General features: G+C 39.7%; 2 protein-coding genes across 2 annotated transcripts; one reads left to right on the forward strand and one right to left on the reverse strand.

Annotated features, from left to right (window-relative positions):
* The first annotated feature begins 494 nt into the window (after nucleotides 1–494).
* On the forward strand, nucleotides 495–1070 carry LOC137958691 (dirigent protein 22-like). Its single transcript, XM_068805782.1, has one exon. It carries the CDS (start codon nucleotides 495–497, stop codon nucleotides 1068–1070), a length of 576 nt encoding a protein of 191 aa, XP_068661883.1.
* Nucleotides 1071–5124: 4054 nt separating this feature from the next.
* On the reverse strand, nucleotides 5125–6336 carry LOC137958693 (uncharacterized mitochondrial protein AtMg00810-like). The gene has a single exon (XM_068805786.1). It carries the CDS (start codon nucleotides 6334–6336, stop codon nucleotides 5125–5127), a length of 1212 nt encoding a protein of 403 aa, XP_068661887.1.
* Between the last annotated feature and the right edge of the window lie 12365 nt (nucleotides 6337–18701).

Here is an 18701-nt window from a genome sequence, read left to right on the forward strand (position 1 = left end):
CCAAAATTTCTAGATATTATGATATAATACATAAAGCATATACAGCAATCAAGAAACCTTGACCATGTGTTTAAAGTTTGAAATTCCAGCTGCCGTTTGATTAAGATTTAAAGAGTGTACCCAAACCAATGGAGGATATATGAGAGTGTTACAATATTTGATAGAGACCTATCGGATTTATTGCAAATAGGGTGTGAGAAATTTTGGCATGGGATCCCGGCCGGCAACACGCACCACTGGTTATTCAGCCTTTCAACGTAAGAAAAGTCTGAAAGAGAGACCATTTGATTGGGTTATTTCCTTTGGGAGACTCTTTGTTTCTTTCTCATCACAATTTTCTTCTAAGAGTGTGTTGAGTAGTCAAGATTGGTATGCTCTCGCTAGATCTGATCCTCCACAGTCCGCCGACTTCGCCCGCCTTCATTGACGCCATTGATGCTCCTCTATAAATAACTGTAACAAAGCCCAGCACCTCCATCTCCTTGTCAGTCACCATGGCCAAGGGTGTCTCTCTTCTCCTCTTCTTCACTTTATCCATCCTCTTCTTCTCTTTCATTGCCGAGGGAAAGTCCGATTCCCCACAGCCTCATCCGGTCTTCGGGTACCGGCAAGAGAAGCTGAGCCACCTTCGTTTCTACTTCCACGACTTATTCGGTGGCAGGAACCCTACTGCGGTCACGATAATCCCACCCGTCTCCAACGACACCTCGCGGATCCTAGGCTTCGGCGCGGTGTCCATGATCGACGACCCACTTACCCAAGGACCTGAGATCACTTCGAAGCCGGTTGGAAGAGCCCAGGGATTCTTCGCTGCGGCTTCCCTTTCCGAGAACGATGTTGGCTTGTTGATGAGCATGACCTTCGTTTTCACGTCGGGGAAGCATAACGGGAGCACTCTGAGCATCCTGGGAAGAAACGCGCTTTCCTCGGAGGCGAGGGAGATGCCGGTGGTCGGAGGGAGCGGGCTTTTCCGGTGGGCTCGGGGATACGTTCAGATGCGGACGTACTCAGTCAGTGCGACTATGACGGATTCCGTCGTGGAGTATAACGTTTATGTATTGCATTACTGACCGGTCAAAATTTGGTATTTGTGATATGAAAAGTTGGTTATTTATGTTATTATTTTTATTTATAGTATCGAATCAAACATAATTTTTTTTTTCTTGTTGGCTTTGAATAATGCAAAAAAGGGAATTTTAATATGCTATCCAATTGTTTTTAAAATAATAACACAAATAACAAAATTTTACACAAATATCTAACTTTGACCGATCAACTACACATGTGCACATTCAAAGGTGACACATAAACTTTGACGCTTCTGTGTTACCACATCATTATAGCATGTCATCACCCGGAAAGTCTTAGTGCATGTCACCCACCATGTCATTTGTAAGCCATGTCATCCTTAATGTAGGATGCCACGTTAGTTTGTTGTTTTCTCCAATTTTCTTTTCTTGATCGATTTAAGTTATTTTGTAATTAATCTGTTGAAAAAACATTAATTTTTGGTTTTAAAAAATCTTACAACATTTCATTTCATTACCTTCACTTTAATATAATAAAAAATATAAATGTGATTATTGATGTTTTTCAAAAATATATTTTTAATATAATTAATACTTTATTTACTTAATACCATAATATAATTATTTTAATTTTAGATATTATTTAATGTAATACAATATTTAGTAAAAAATAATTTAATTTTAAAATCTTTTTTCTTGGTACAAATATTCTAACTTCTTTTTTTATAATAACAAAACATAAAATTCGTATATTAATTAATTAAAAATTTTAATTTCTGGTTTTAACATCTTTTATTATAGATTTAAAATAATTTTTAATTGGGAACATTATTTAAAATATTATTTTAGAGTTTAAAAATCTAATTTATCGGTACATGTTTTATTACCTTATATTTAAAAACTTTTAAAATTTTTTCTTTTTAAAAAATTACTTTAGTCATAAAAATATTCTTCAAAAATATTAATTTTTTTAGAAAATAATTATTTTATTATTTTAAAATATTAAAAATATTTTATAAACTTATTTTTTAAAAAAATAAAAAATTTAGATCTATTTTTAAATTTCAAAATTAATTTTATTTTTTTAAAAAAAATAAATATTTAATTTTAAAAGCTTAAAATAATTAAAAAATTAAATATTTATTAGATTGCGTGGCATCTTAGGGGTGACATTGTTTCCTAATGATGTGGCAGGTGACATGGCGCAAGAATCTTTGGGTGATGATGTTGTGTGATGATTTGGCACTAGTTAAAAACGTGAAAATTTAGGGTTTAGGGTATTACCTTTGATTGCGGGTCAAAATTGGGTATTATTTTTAAAAAAACTGGTAATATACTAAAATTCCCTTTAAAAAATTATAGAAGGAAGAGCAAAAAAGAACACTCTGTTCTTCGATAACTAATTAATACCACCTAAAAGCACAATCATTTCTGCCCCTTCTTCCATTTCCATACGGAGGTCCCAGAGCTTACTTGCGAGTTGCCTTCTCTGCGAACCAGCCAAATCGGTAAGCTGGTTCAAGCTTCTGTTTTGATCTATACATTGTACAGAGATGGGCTCATATATGAAAAGCCTACGGCATATTACGGTCCTTCTCTTCGTCGCCTTGATTGCCAGTTTCCAACCTTTGGTTGCAGCGAGCCAGGCCCCTGGAATGAGATTGGGGATCAAAGATCACAGGCCTTTTGCTGGGTTTTCTTCCCCGAGACGCCACCCAATCCCCTGAAAGTGCACAAATGTGCCCGGAAACCGCGGCAGCAGCCGGTGCCCTGTTAGCGAAATGCATTTTGCAGTCCAAGTTCCGGTTGCCAGGCTTCGGTTCCATCTCTCGAATATAATCAGAACTCCGAGATTTGTTGGCCAGTAATTAAAGGGTACAATTCATACGCATTAACGTTAAATCAAGTATGATTATTGAGGAGGGTCTTCTACTTCACTAATTTTATTTTCTAAAAACAAATTACTGAAATGATTTTTTAGATAATAATGGATGAATTAAGCGAACGCTCCAAGAGATATTCTTTCAAGTTTTAGATTAATCTAATTAAACTAGTGCTCCTCTCTGGCCAATACAAAGAGGGAAAGAAGGGGTTGCAGCTCCTCTCTCTCTTCTCCAAAATAACAGAGGAGGATTAATCTTTTGATTATTGTAATACCAAATATAATAACTCTAAAAATATTGACAGAGCATCAGCTTTTCAAAATATCGAGTGGAGTTAGTAGTACTTAACAGTAGAGTTCGATGGCATGTGGAGAAATTTCTTCTTCGTTTCCATTTTCCGAATCAAAATTCCATGAGCTCTTAGTTTACTACTAAACACGTATCAGTTTTTAATCTTTCTTCGTTTTGGCAATGAGTCTTCTGTCGATTAATCTATTTCCTCTCTCCGCGTTCTTGCAGTCAGAACCGTAGACTTAATGTTTTTCATCTACCGACCGTACCGGGTCGCAGTCAAAACTTCCCACGCGACATGCCATACCAAATCTCGCTCACCCTCGACATAAAAGCACTCTCACTGCAATTCCCTTTCTTCCATTCTCAAGTCTCAGAGTTTTGCGTACCTGTTCTGTGCTGTAGCCTAATCGAAAATCTGGTTCTCTGCCTACGTTTCTTCTTCATCTAACCACGGTACAGAGATGGGTCCTAACAGGAAAAGCCTACGGCGTATCACGGTTCTTCTCTTCATCGTATTGATTGCCAGTTTCCTTCCTCCGATTGCAGCGAGGCCCCTGGAAGGAGACTGGGGATCAAAGGAGGGTCTTTTGCTGGCTTCTCTTCCCAGAGGCGCCACCCCAGGCCCTTCACGGTGCACTAATGTGCCTAAAAATGGCGGCGGCCGGTGCCCTGTTAGTGAAATGCACTTTGTAGTGCATGCCGCAGTTGCCATGCCTTAGTTCGATGATACGGCTACGCGCTTCGGCTCTTCTGCTGATAATGAAACTCGATAGAGGATCGACATCTTTTCCTCTCTATGACAATAGAATCTCATGTTTTCTCTTTCGTTCATTCCTGTAATTCTTTCCTTTTTCTTGCGTGGGGATGGCTTCAAACTGTGTTCAAACCCATGTGAATGGTTGTAAAACTATAACTCATTCTTCCTAGTTGTATTCAAATCAAACATGTAAAGCCCTCAGGTCTTGTCACTATTTTGAGATTAATATTTCTCACCCAGTGAATGCAGCAGTTGTATTCGATTTAAATTTTTTAGCTCTCAGCATTAGTAACAATTTGCCGTGAATTAAGATTTCTTAGGAGGTGAGATTGATGATGTTAGATTTGTAATTTTTTTTCAAATTACTTCAAACCTCCCTCTCTTGCTCTTTCTCTCTCTAAGGGTGGGAAGATGGTAGAAGGGAGGAGCTTCACCATCTCCTTCCTGTGATTGTGGAGAAATCCTCCTTACATACAAGGTAGATGATATCATTTGATATCAGCATGGATCCATTGGTTGTCAAATTCATGGTTGAGTCTGCGTTTAACCAGACCTGGTGACTTCGTCGTTGGGTTAGTGATTGGATAAAAAATTTACATGGTAAAGAACAAGTTCATACGAGTATTTTTTACAGTAAATCCAAGTTTAAGTTGAGCAACTCCAGTTCAACTTTAGAAACTTGGTCAAGTATCTGAATTCTGATTCGATCTAAGTTTTGAAAGTTTTCGTCGTCAATGAATTTTGAATTATCAAGTCTACGAGACCGCAATAGCCATTTGAGACTATGAAACATACTTCTACTTGAAAGACATTCTCTTCATGCATTGATATTTCACACTATACGCCCACTATGCATTTGCTGACGTTAACATGCTGCAGCGGTGGTTGGTGCCCCGTTAATGAAATAAACTTTGCAGTCCAGCCCCAGGGTTGCCATGTCCGATCACTTCCGCGATACTGTTCCGCACTTCAGCACTTGTACCTGAGAAGATTATAAAAATTCACCATACTCTCGGGTGAGTTCTTCCATTAATTTATAAATGTTTGTCTATCAATTACAGAGATTACAATTGATTACAGTAATTGTAATTTGTACAAAAAAGGTATAAAGGAGCTTGATTAGCTCCTGTAATTGAGGATCGTAATCCTCTGTAAGGAATGTCTAAACAGGGCAAGGTTTTATTGTGGCATTATCTTCAACGACCCCCTTCAAGCTTAGCGTCGGATTAGGACAGACGTGTAGCTTGAATCGAAAGAACTGAAAGAGAGGCCGGAAGACACTTTTGGTGAAGATATCCGCAACCTGTAAGTGAGAGGGCATGTATTGAGTGCGAATCTTGCCAGCAACAACAAATTCACACAAAAAATGAATGTCTAACTCAACATGCTTGACCCGTTTGTGGACAATAGGGTTGGAACTCAAGAAGAGAGCGCTTTTGTTATCGCATAAGAGAAGTGGCCGCTCAGGGATGGAAACTTTGAGATCACGAAGAAGATGGGTGAGCCAGATAACTTTGGCGGTCGTGAGAGTAAGAGCACGATATTCAGACTCACAGTTGGAACGAGAAACTGTAGGTTGCTTCTTGGCACTCCATGAGACTAAGTTATCACCAAGGTAAATAGAGTAACCCGAGGTGGAGCAGCGAGTGTTAGGACATCCGGTATAGTCAGCATCAGAATAAGCAACTAAAGATCCCGGTGAAGCGAATGGACGGAAGGACAAACCATAATGGAGAGTACCTTTGACATACCGTAGAATGCGCTTAACAGCAAGGAAGTGATCAGTAGTGGGAGAGTGTAAAAACTGACTTACTGAGTTGACAACATGAGCAATATCAGGACGCATGATGGTCAAATACTGAAGAGCACCAACAAGAGATCTGTAAAGAGTGGGGTCCGAAAACAACTGACCAACAGAGGATAAATGATGAGAAACCACCATAGGAGTGTGCACAGGCTTGCTGTCAAGTAATTGAGCCCGGGCAAGGATGTCGCGCGCATATTTCAACTGACTGAGAAATAGGCCATCTGCAGTGGGTGTAGCTTCAAGACCAAGAAAATAGCTGAGGGAGCGCAAGTTCTTAGTAGCGAATTCAGAATGAAGCTTGGTGGCAAAGCTATCAAGAAGAGAAGGATTGTTGCCCATAATAATAATATTATTGACATATAAGAGCAAATAAAGGATGTTAGAGTGCCGATGAAAGACGAAGAGCGAAGGGTCAGCATGACTGCAGTGGAAGCCAAGATGAATAAGGAAAGAGCTGAACCTCTGAAACCAGGCTCGAGGGGCTTGCTTGAGGCCATAGAGAGCTTTCTGAAGCTTGCAAACATGATCAGGAAAGCGGGGATCAATATAACCCGGTGGTTGTTCCATATAGACTTATTCATTGAGAGTACCATTTAGGAAAGCATTTTTTGACATCCAATTGACGGAGAGACCAACGATTTATGACAGCAACAGAGAGCACAACCCGAATAGTGGTAGCTTTGATGACAGGACTGAAGGTGTCGGCGTAATCAAGACCTGGTACTTGTGTGAACCCCTTGGCGACAAGACGAGCTTTGTAGCGCTCAATAAAACCATCAGGAAAATATTGGGTCCGAAAGACCCATTTAGAACCCACAATATTGGTATGTGCCGGACGAGAAACCAAGATCCAGTTACGGTTATTTTGTAGAGCTTGAATTTCTTCATCCATAGCGGCTAACCAGGCAGGATTCTTGGCAGCTGATTTGAACCCTTTGGGCGCAGTAGATGTCAAGAGAGCATAAAGGAGACCTGAAGAACCAGAGTAAGCAAGATCAGCCGAGTGATGAGGTTTAAAAATTCCAACCTTAGCGCGTGTGAGCATAGGATGAGACCGCATCGGGAGTGTGGCAACAGGAGCAGGGGGTCCAGGCAGACCAGAATCTACGGGCGGCAGAGGCGGACCTGTAAGCAAATCAGTGGCCTACAAAGTCTCATTCACAGGATCAGTACAAATAACACAAGGAAGAGAGCCGGATGGAGTAATGTGCGGGGAATGAGGCATTGAAGGAGATGGGGACAAGACTGTAGGAGTTTGACCAGGTTTCAGGAAGTTGGAGAATTGGAGAGAGGAGAGAGGTTGAACCTGAGAAGATGCTAAGGAAGGGAAAAATGTCTCATCAAATTGGGCATGTCTGGTGATATATATTCTAGAAGTAAGGGGATCAAGACAACGGAAACCTTTATAAGATGAACAATACCCCATAAAAATACATGGAAGACTACGCGGGGAAAATTTGTTAGGCATATAATCACGTAAACAGGGATAAACACGACAACCAAAGGGATGGAAATTTGCATAATTGGGAGAAAAACCAAAGAGAAGTTCAAAGGGGTACTTACCTTCGAGAAGTGGTGTTGGCAAGCGATTGATGATGTAGGCAGCAGTTCTAAAGGCAGCAACCCAGTACCGAGGAGAGACGTGAGAATGAAAAAGCAGAGCCAAACCAGTTTCAGTGACATGACGATGTTTGCGTTCAGCACGACCGTTTTGATCATTGGTATAAGGACAAGATAGTTGATGATGAATACCAAATTGATGAAGGTGGTTTTTAAAACAATTGCTTGTAAATTCGGCACCATCATCACTTTGGAAACTTTTAATACGAGCAGAATGTTGATTTTCCACAAATTTTTGAAATTGAAGAAAAATATCATAAAAGTCAGATTTCTATTTCAATGGTTAAAGCCAAGTAAACTGAGAAAAATCATCAACAAATAAGACATAGTAAACAAACCCCAAGTTTGATGTTACTGGAGACAGACCCCATATATCGTAGTGAATTAACTCTAACACATGAGACGATCGTTTTTCATTTCGAGAAAACGGTAAACGATGACTTTTGGAAAGTTGTCACATGTCACATGACCTAGACGAGCATGCCATAATTCATATGAGGCATGGAAAATTTTATTGTGCAAAACAGAAATGAAGGCAGAGTTTCCACGCTCTAGCACATATAAATCTCCATCATGTCTACCGGTTGCCACCACCTTTCCCGTTTGACGATTCTGAACAGTAAAAAAATCATTAGTAAATGTAATAGATAAAGGATAATTATTGGTTATTTTACTAATAAATAAGAGATTTTTGGTAAGGTAGGGAATGCCTATGACATTTAACAGTTTGAGGTTTGGGGAACGGGAGAGATGACCTGTATGGGTAATAGGTAGGGACGCCCCATTCCTTACAATTACACGATCCTTACCATTGTAGGAGACAAACTGGTCCAATGTGGAGTGAGAAGGGGTCATGTGGGCTGACGCACCCCTGTCCATGAACCAGTCAGAAGAGGCATTTGGTTCGGACAGGGAGACTGTCGAACCAAAATTTTCAGCAAGCTATGCCGACGGCTCCTGCAGCGAATACCTCTGGTGACACCGATCGGCATAGTGGCCATCCTAACGGCAAATCTGGCATCTCGGTGGTCGGTGACGATGATTAGGGTTGGAACGATCCTGGCTGGAAAAGAAATCACCGTTGTGGCCATGGCTGGAGGTGTTGCGCGAGCTATTTCTGTAGTTCCGGCCGTGATTGTTGCCGCGGCCGCGATTAGGGTGAGAGGAGGTGCCGAATCGAGAGGAGGATGACTGATTCGCCGTGAATGCGGCAGTGGTGGGCGTCGGGCTTTCCATCGACATCTGAAATATTTCAAAGCTTTCGGCCTTCAAAACCAGGCCAGAAAAACAGGGGAGAGGTGTTTGCGCCATCTGGGCAGTGGAGAAGTTGGAGAAATCGGGGCCAAGACCGCGAAGAGACCAGTGTACCTTGTCGGTACCGTGAACGGGGCACCCAATGACATGAAGCTGATCACACAGAGCTTTGAAAGCTCGAGCGTAGGCGGAGACCGGTCGATTTCCACGTTTCATCAGTTGGAGATCGTCCTTGAGGCGAATCTCCCGAGCTTTTGATTGGTGATTGAAAGAATTTTCGAGGGCAGTTCACACCTCACGGGCGGTGGTCATGCCAATGGCTTCTACCATGGCCTCTTCTGATAGAGACGATAGCAGAAGGCTGAGAAGGTGTTGGTCTATCACTTTCCATGCCAGAAATTTGACTGTCTAGAAGAGGAAGAAATTGACTCTTCCAGAGGAGATAATTTGAAGAGGAGAGCTTGATGGTGATCATATGAATCAAGGTGTTGAATGGGAGGAGATCAGAAGAGAAATTTGACGCCATTGAAGATAGAGAGATGTTAATCCAGATGGAGCTCCAATACTATGAGAAGATTATAAAAATTCACCACACTCTCGGGTGAGTTCCTCCATTAATTTATAAATGTTTGTGTATCAATTACAGAGATTACAATTGATTACAATAATTGTAATTTGTATAGAAAAGGTATAAAGGAGCTTGATTAACTCTTGTAATTGAGGATTGTAATCCTTTGTAAGGAATGTCTAAACAGGGCAAGGTTCTGTTGTGGCATTATCTTCAACAATACCTATTACGAAACTCTACCGCAGATAGCTTGAGGACTCACATCACTATAATATTTCTTGTTTCTCATTCGTCCATTAATTCATTTCTTTTTCTTGCATAAGAATTTGGTTTCAGAGTTCAAATGACCTGACTCGTTCTTTGTGTTTAAATTCAATTAAAAAATGTAGAACTCTCAGGACTTGAAACAATTCGGTTTGAAGATTTGCAATCCGGCGAGCATTTCAGTTGTATTCAATATAAACATGCGAGGCTCTCGGGAATAAGCAACAATTTCTAAATGAGGTGAGATTGATAAGGTTAGAATTTAAAATTCACGAGCTTGCCTCTGGGCTCTGGTCAGAGTTCTTAGATAGCAAGCTGAATACAGATTATAAAGCACAAAGGTCCAACCATTTAGTATTAGGCACAGGGCAGCGATCATTGACCTGTATCATTAAGCAACTTAATTTGCATTCAAACCCATATTCCGTTCATCTTTCAGGGGACAAGAAGACTGCGAAGCAGAGCAGAAGCTGTTTGTCTCAAGAAAAAATGTGCGGGGGCAAGAGGCGAAAATCTGTTGCTTTGTTCACATTTGTGTTGTTTTCGGAGTTGGCCGCTGTTGGGAGTTTCTAAATCAGAGACCCTTTGATGGTTGACGGAGACTATCAACGTTTCTTGGGAAGATCAGGTCTTACGGATCAGCTTTTTTTATAAATGTCATGGAATGGACTATTTCCGTCTACCAAAACCAAATCCAAATCTCCCATTAACACCTTGGTTTATTACTTCAGAACACGTATCTGCCTTTCTTCTCATCTTCAGTCCTTTGTTTGACAAGGACAAACTACGTTCCCAGAGAATGAAATCAAATCTCATGTACACTCCAATCCCTCTAACCGTGTTATTGCGGTCAAAACTGTAGATTCCACTCATTTTTTTTCTTCCATGAATAGAACCGAGTCGAAGTCAAAATATCCTACCAACGTAACACATGTAGACGCCAAATCTCGCCTGTCCTCGCCACTATTTAAGCGCTTTCACTGCGTCCATTTCTTCCATTATCAGTTCTCGGAACTTGCTCAGTTATCTCTTCTGCGTCGTAGCCTACCAGTTCTCAGCCTTCACCGTTTCACAGGAACAGCTTCGTTTCTGCCTTCATCTGAACAGAAATGGGTTCGCAGCGAAAAAGCTTCAGGCGAATCATAATCCTATGCTTCTTTGTATTGATTTGCAGTTTCCAACCTTTGGCTGCAACGAGGCCCCTGGAAGGCGAGTGGGGATCAAAGAACGTCCTTTTGTTGGGTTCTCTCCCGAGAGGCTCCGCACCACCCCGTTCAGAGTGCACAAATGTGCCCAGAAATGGCGGCGGAGGTCGGTGCCCAATAAACTAAATGCTCTTCAGAGTCCATGCTCCGGTTGTCCTTCTCTCTGCGCGTTGGCTCTTCTGCTGCTGATGAAACTCTGCGCCGTGGAGCTTCACAATTGACATCATTTCGTTTCTGAAATTACTTTTTTTTTTTTTACATTTACGCATGTAATTCTTTTTCTTGCATGGTGACGGATTAATTCAAAGTTCGATCCCATGTGAGTGATTCCAAAACACTTAACACATTCTTTGTATTTTTATTCAACTTAAACATGTAAAGCTTTTAGATATATATTACAATTGTTTGGATTAAAAACTTGTTGGACACGTACTAAGAGTTCTTTGTTGATGAGTTTTTCATGCAGTTTATCAAAATTGGCATGTCAAGACAATTAATAATATCAACAAGTGGTTTGTACTCATCGTCGAGCCCATCCAAAATTGTCTCAGTGAGATCCTCTTGATCCATAGGTTTTCCTAGGCCCGCAAGTTCATCAACCCGCGTTCTAATAAACTGCATATACTTAAAAATTGTTTGAGATCCCTTAGTGGTATGTTTGAGTTTTTCCTTAATCTATTTGATGTGACCACGTAAAGGTCGAGCATATGTACTAGCCAAGATATTTCAGACTTCATGAAAGGTTCTTGATTGAGTGATAAACGGAATAAGAGATGACATTAGAGAACAGAGAAGAGCACCAAAAATCTGCTTATCCTGACGAAGCCATGCATTGTATTTGGGATTTGGAGCGGCAAGATTATTGACTATTTTTGTGGCGGAAGGCACATGATAAAAACCATCAACGAACTTGAGAAGATCATAACCAAAAAAATTAGCCTCCATATGAGCCTTCTGGCTAAAATAATTTGTGGAGGTGAGTTTGATTAAATTGTGGATGTGGGGTATCGTAAGCAGTGTGGTTGGGTCATGGGTATTGGGAATAGTGATTTGATAATCTTTAGGTGTCATGACTAAGAAATCAGCTTCAAGAGTTTATTTATTTTGGTCTCGCACGCGTGAAAATCACATGTGTGTGTTCTTCTTCTTCCTGGATTCAATTGAAATTAGACATCGGATTAAACCGAAGGTCGGGGGAAAAATTTTGGAAGATGAAGAGGCAAAGGGAATACTTGTGGTGGCGGCGGGAGGACGCTCAGTGAATGGTACTGCCGACCCTGGCAGCTGCAGGACGTCCCGCGGTGGTAGAGGAGGGACGGCGACAGAAGCTATTGTCGAAGGTTGTTGTGTCTCTGCGGTCGACAATGACAGCAGCTCTTGAGATTGTCGGCGGTGGTGGCTCGGGTGCTGTCATTAGCGATTGTCGGAGGTTCCGTTGGAGTTCCGCGACGACAAAGAGGAAGGAATAAAGAAATGCACGACTCTGGTTTTGCAGCGATGCTAGGGAGGAAAAATCAGAGAGATCTAAGCTTTGTTACCATATATTAATATAAACAATGAAATATTCCTGATGTTATACATTCATAAATACAAGTATTTATAAGTTACAAAATGATAAAGTTTTAGATGACAAGCATTATATCTAAGAGAGTTTACATAGGTTTAGAGTTACAAGTTGAGACAATCTCAACTTCTCTCATCCTTATCTTTATTTCTATCACCTGTGGTCAGAACCAAAGACTTAATGTCTTTCTTCTACGGACCGTACCAGGTCATAGTACGAATATCCCATGGACGCGATATGCCGACACCAAATCTCGCTCACCCTCAATATAAAAACACTCTCACTACAATTTCCTTTCTTCCATTCTCAAGTTTCGGTGCTTTGCTTACCTCTTCTGTGTCGTAGCCTAATCGAAAATCGGGTTCTCTGCCTACGTTTCTTCTTCATCTAAAAACGGTACAGAGATGGGTCCTTACAGGAAAAGCCTACGGTGGATCACGGTCCTTGCATGACTCGTTCTTTTTATTTGAATTCAATTAAAAAATGTAAAACTCTCAGGACTTGAAACAATTCAGTTTGAAACCCATATTCCGTTCATCTTTCAGGGACAAGAAGACTGCGAAGCAGAGCTGAAGCTGTTTGTCTCAAGAAAAATGTGCGGGGCAAGAGACGAAAATCTGTTGCTTTGTTCACATTTGTGTTGTTTTCAGGCTTGGCCGCTGCGTGGAGTTTCTAAATCCGAGACCCTTAGATGGTTGACGGAGACTATCAACGTTTCTTGGGAAGATCAGGTCTTACGGATCAGCTTTTTTATAAATGTGATGGAATGGACTATTTCCGTCTCCTAACCCCTCGGCTTATTACTTCAAAACAAGTATCCGCCTTTCTACTCTTCTTCAGTCCTTTGTTTGACAAGGACAAACTCCGTTCTCAGAGAATGAAATCAAGTCTCCTGTACACCCCAATCCCTCTAACCGTGTTATTGCGGTCAAAACTGTACTCAATTTTTTTTTTTTTCCATGAATCGAACCGAGTCGAAGTCAAAATATCCTATCAACGTGACACATGTAGACGCCAAATCTCGCCTGCCGTCGCCATTATTTAAGCGCTTTCACGGCTTCCATTTCTTCTATTATTAGTTCTCGGAACTAGCTCTGTTATCTCTTCTCCGTCGTAGCCTACCCGTTTCACAGGAACAGATTCTTTTCTGCCTTCATCTGAACAGAAATGGATTCGCAGCGAAAAAGCCTCAGTCGAATCATAATCCTATGCTTTTTTGTATTGATTTGCAGTTTCCAACCTTTAGCTGCAACGAGGCCCCTGGAAGGCGAGTGGGGATCAAAAAACGTCCTTTTGTTGGGTTCTCTTCAGAGAGGCCCCGCCCCACCCCGTTCGGAATGCACAAATGTGCCCAGAAATGGCGGCGGAGGTCGGTGCCCAATAAACTAAATGCTCTTCAGAGTCCATGCTCCGGTTGCCCTTCCTCTCTGCGCGTTGGCACTTCTGCTGATGATGAAACTCTGCTCCGTGGAGCATCACAATTGACATCATTTCGTTTCTGAGACTTTTTTTTTTTTTTACATTTACGCTTGTAATTCTTTTTCCTTGCATGGGGATGGATTAATTCAAAGTTCGATCCCATGTGAGTGATTCCAAAACTCTTAACACATTCTTTGTATTTTTATTCAACTTAAACATGTAAAGCTCTTAGATATATATTACAGTTGTTTGGGATTAAAGATTTCTGATTCGGATAACTCGGAAAAAGTCTGGCCAAAACCTGTGGAATTAGGTAGCGAAGATTGTCGTCTAGCAGCTTGTACTCATTACTGCACTAAATTTATATACAAACCCTATAAATCATTCTACGTTCTGACGTAATTACAAACCATTTCATCCAACTTTGTGTATAAATTATCACATTTTATTTTATTAATTAATTAGGGTTAACTACTCTCATTTTCAATCCAATTCTTATTGTAAGTCGATGTGGACTCCACTTTTCCATTTTGCTTGCTGGAAGAGGTTGACTGCATTTGGGTGTGCTCAACTCATTTAGAAACATTTGTACAGAGGTTGACTTCAATTTTTGGCACAAAACTTGTTGTAACTTGAATTTGACTTGAATTTTAGTTGTGTAGCACATGGCTTCTACTTTTGAAAATGTCTTTTATGTCAACATTTTTTTTGCATAAATTTCACATATAAACAATAGTTAAATATCTTAGTTTGTTATTATCAAAATATGGGTCTTTATAGGAACCTTTGTCCTCAATTCCCACACCATGTTAAGCAAACTAATGTTAACCATGTTAAAAGATCCCTTTATGGGTTTAAAGTTGTGTGTCTAGTTAGCTAATGTAAATTTAAGTGAAAGAGTACAATTTAAAATTAGGTTGTTATAGGCACCATTATAATTGGCCTCAGAGGCGATTTGTTGCAGATCTTATAAGACAACTAGCTTAGTGGCTCCTCAAGGTGCTATAACGTCTCAAATGGTGGACTAGAAATCTGTAAAAAGATTATGAACCACCTAAAATTTTGTGTGTACTTTTTATATAATTGCTTCTGTGAGTATCATTGATCAATGTGAATGAATGTAATTAATCAAATTAACTAAAAACACGTAGAAATTAAGTAAACAGAGTCAAAATTTAGAACAAATGTGAGCAAACCTATTCATTCCACCTTTTAGGTTTGTTCCTCACCAGATCTTAGATAGGCGTACACTTATGTTTTTAATTGTTCTTCATCCTTATATATATATATATATATATATATATATATGTTAAGGAATAGTCCCACATGGATTAGTAAGTACAAAAATCTTGAGTTTATTAGTTGGGAAAGAAGTTTGCTAAGTTGGTTAGTCATTTTGGGGTGGGCCTTGAATCCAACTTCACATGGTATCAAAACAGGTACTCATATGTGAGCTTCCACCCAAATTATCCACTTGTAGAGCTACAAAAGAGGGCCTACACATGAGGGGGAGTGTTAAGGAATAATCTCACATAGATTAGTGAGTACAAAGATCTTGAGTTTATTAGTTAGGAAATAGGCTTCCTAAGTTGGTTAGTTGAATCGGGCTAACTTAGCAGAACAACAAATCGTTAACTCGAGGGAGAGCTTGAGTTGACCCGGGTAGAACCGAAACACTAAGGTTCGAGTTGACTTGGCAAAGTCTGGTGTGAGACTCGGGTAGAACTAGGACTGGATTAAAATCAATTGCTTCTGAACTTAGGAAGTCTTTTAATTGAGAAAAATACCATCGTCTTCCCTGCGACTGAACATAGCAGGCTCGACCAGTGTCCTCCCAAAGCGGCCCTGGTGATTGTCGAGTATAGCGGGATGCGCTATAGAGCGAGAATAGACAGTAGATATTTTTTGAACTAGTTTTCGACTTCAAATGAAAACCATGGTTGGAGTCTGCCACCAGCTAGATGATTTTTGATTTCCAAACCAACTAGATGATAAGATACCAAAGATAAACTTCTAGAAATTACAAAGATAAGATTTCCATAAATAAGATAGATGATCGTATTGTTTGTTGTTGAGTTCAAAAATAACATCTCAATCTCGGGAGATTTTCTTTCGTCAGCATGCGGGTTGACAACAATGAGATGACATCTAGTTCTAGTAGAAGAAGATCGAGATGTTAGCAAATCCCTGAATTGAACTCTTTGAGTTGGGATAGTTTCGTCTAGGTAGCCTTCATCTGGCAGTCCTTTCTTCATGGTAACATCTGAAAGATTCCCCAATTCTAGTTTTGGTAAAGTCAGAATGGTGAAATTCTTGAGTAGAGGATGATCAAAAGAGGGTTGCTTGTATATATCCACACAATCGAATATATCTCCATCAACATTGAAGCTTTTTGCAACGGGTTTGTTGAGAGACTTGAGTTGCCTCTTAATTTGGAGATATTTCTCGTTTGATAAAGTCCTTGAGCTGCTTGAGCAAGGTAATATGATTAAACAACAACTAGAGATAGCAGAGGCTGCGAGCTGGTCCTTGCTTCTTTCTATGTTATTCAAGGCGCTGGAGCTTGGATAGCATCTCAAGACTCTTCTGCACCTCCAACGATGTAATCTATTCATACAATAAAGACTTTTTGGTTTTCATGGAGCCTGGTGACTGCATTATTGATGGAGGCAATGAGTGGCATAAGAACACAGAGAGGATGATAAAGGTGATGAGTACTTGGTCGATAAGGTTTTGGACAAACCCGAAATGAAGGGTACAGGAAAGTGGACAATGCAACAAGCTATTGACCTGTTAGTGGCAGTACTACAATTGCTTCCTTGTTGGACTCTAGATTCTTGGATGGGTTGAAAGAAGGAGTTGAAGCAGGCAAAGTGTTTAAAGAGTGGTGACAATTACTGACGTAGCAATATAATAAAAAAAAATGGTTTCTAGATACTTAAAAACCATACCTGGAGTCCTAAAAATCAATGTTCAGATACCATGTTGATTTTCAGGACTCCATGGATTTAGTTAATGGAGAAAAAGAGAGAGGGACTCATTGGGAGAAAACAGGAGAAGAAAAGAGGTTATGGACTTATGTCCTAACCCTTTCCCCTGATGCTCAATTTATATATTAATAATCCTATAATATTACAACTATGCCCCTGAAATTTAAACTTATTACATCAATGTCATCTTTATGAGTTAACTCATTATTTACCATCATGCCATCACTTGTGTGGGTATGTGGGCCTTCTCCTTGGTCTGTAGGCTTTTTGTGGTTGTGTGGGATTGGGCTTATCTTCCACACTTGAATTTGTGGGCATTCCTTGGTTGGGTGGGCTTATGCCTGTCTTCCAACAATATATAAGCAAGGGAAGAGGAATTCTAAAATTTGAGAGATGATTTGTGAATCATTATCAATTAGTTGATTAAGGTTGGTCTAAGTCATAGTTTCTCAAATAAAGATTTTCACTAAAAAAGATGAGATTCATTATGACATTTTCCAATTTGACCTTCATTGATGCTATATTTTTTTTAAAAAAGGCCAAGAAATCCCTACTTCATCCTCATGTAATATTCCAAAAATACCTCCACTTACAAAGACATTTCTATAACATTTTTTTATCTGCCAAAAAGTTGTTTTTTTATTAAAATAAAGTTATATAACACATTTTTAATATCAAAATATTTTTTCCCAAAGACTTATTTTGATAAAAGTAAAGAGTAATATTGAATCAATTTATTTTATTACAAAAAAACTTTTTCCGTAATGAGTTATTTTGGTGAAATTGAAGGGTATATTAAATTCCCACAGGAGAGTTGCTGTTAATGGCAGTGCCTTGCTGAAGCAACTGTAACGGGAAATGGGTTTTCGTGACAACTTCATTTATCTCCAAGGCGTCACAGCCGCAAGTGCTTCAGTGTTAAGAACCAATGCAGCAACAACAAAGCAAACCCACTATCACAGGGGGGCTTCCCTCCGAAGATCCCATCTCGAGGAGAAAGAAAAAAGTCGCGTGTCGTGGTTGATGGGGCTGGTAAGGGGAAGAAGACGATGACGAGGACGTTCCGGAAGCTGCTGCGGAAAGTGATGAAAATCTGCAACTGTTATTCACTTTTATGTAGTTTTAAGCCCATTTGAATGTTCTGGGTTTCAAAACACTCTTCATTTGGTGGTTGATTGAGGCTTTTCAAAGTCCACTGATACGTAGAAGTCGTCTTCAACCTCAGTAGCTAATTTCAAACTATTCGTCGTGAATACAAATCCCTTAAGAATTCATATTTTAACATATAGACTGGCTATTGAAAACTGAAGGATAACTACGCACTATAAATTTGCTGACCTTGACATGCTCTCTCTCACGGGTCCTTCATAGTCATGCTTAGCACAAATTTGACCCCATTCATGTCTTAGAATAAAATAGAATCAGAGTTGCCAATTCACATGGAACTAGCATAAATAGACAGTCGGGTAAAAAATCTCTCCAAAGACAATAACATTTTACTTAGGATTTGAATTTAATTAGCTCAAGTGATTGCAGTGCACGATAATGATAATAGATTTCATATTCATGGTGACTTACCCATGTTGCACTAACAAATCCTTAGGGTCTGTTTGGAACCCCTAGAAAGGAAAAGAAAAGAAAAGAGATATAACAAATTCTCTTTGATGGGATGATTATTTTGATGTTATATTTTCTTACTTCCAGCCATCAATAATGCAAATGCAATTTTTCATGCACCAACCAGTCAAAATAAATAGTTCTTTATTACAATATTTGCCCTGAAGTTTGAAAGATGATTTTCAAAATAAATAAAAAACCTATTCCACTAGTAGTAAATGTCATCTAAGTTATAAAAATCTTGCATCACATCTTCACTGTCTTTTCAGTTTGCATCCATGACCAACCTTGCGGTTTCTGAAGCTCACTTCCTAAAGAAACAAAACCCGAATCCATACTAATGGATGATCCTGTTTTGCACTGAGATGTGCTTTGGAAAACCCTAACAAAGCATTTGCTTTTCAAAATATTGAGTGGAGTTAACACTTAAC

This window comes from Aristolochia californica, unplaced genomic scaffold, assembly GCF_029961685.1.
Source record: "Aristolochia californica isolate CCGP_79_NKW_82.1479 unplaced genomic scaffold, dmAriCali1.0.hap1 SCAF_3, whole genome shotgun sequence".
In the NCBI taxonomy this organism is placed as follows: Eukaryota; Viridiplantae; Streptophyta; class Magnoliopsida; order Piperales; family Aristolochiaceae; genus Aristolochia; species Aristolochia californica.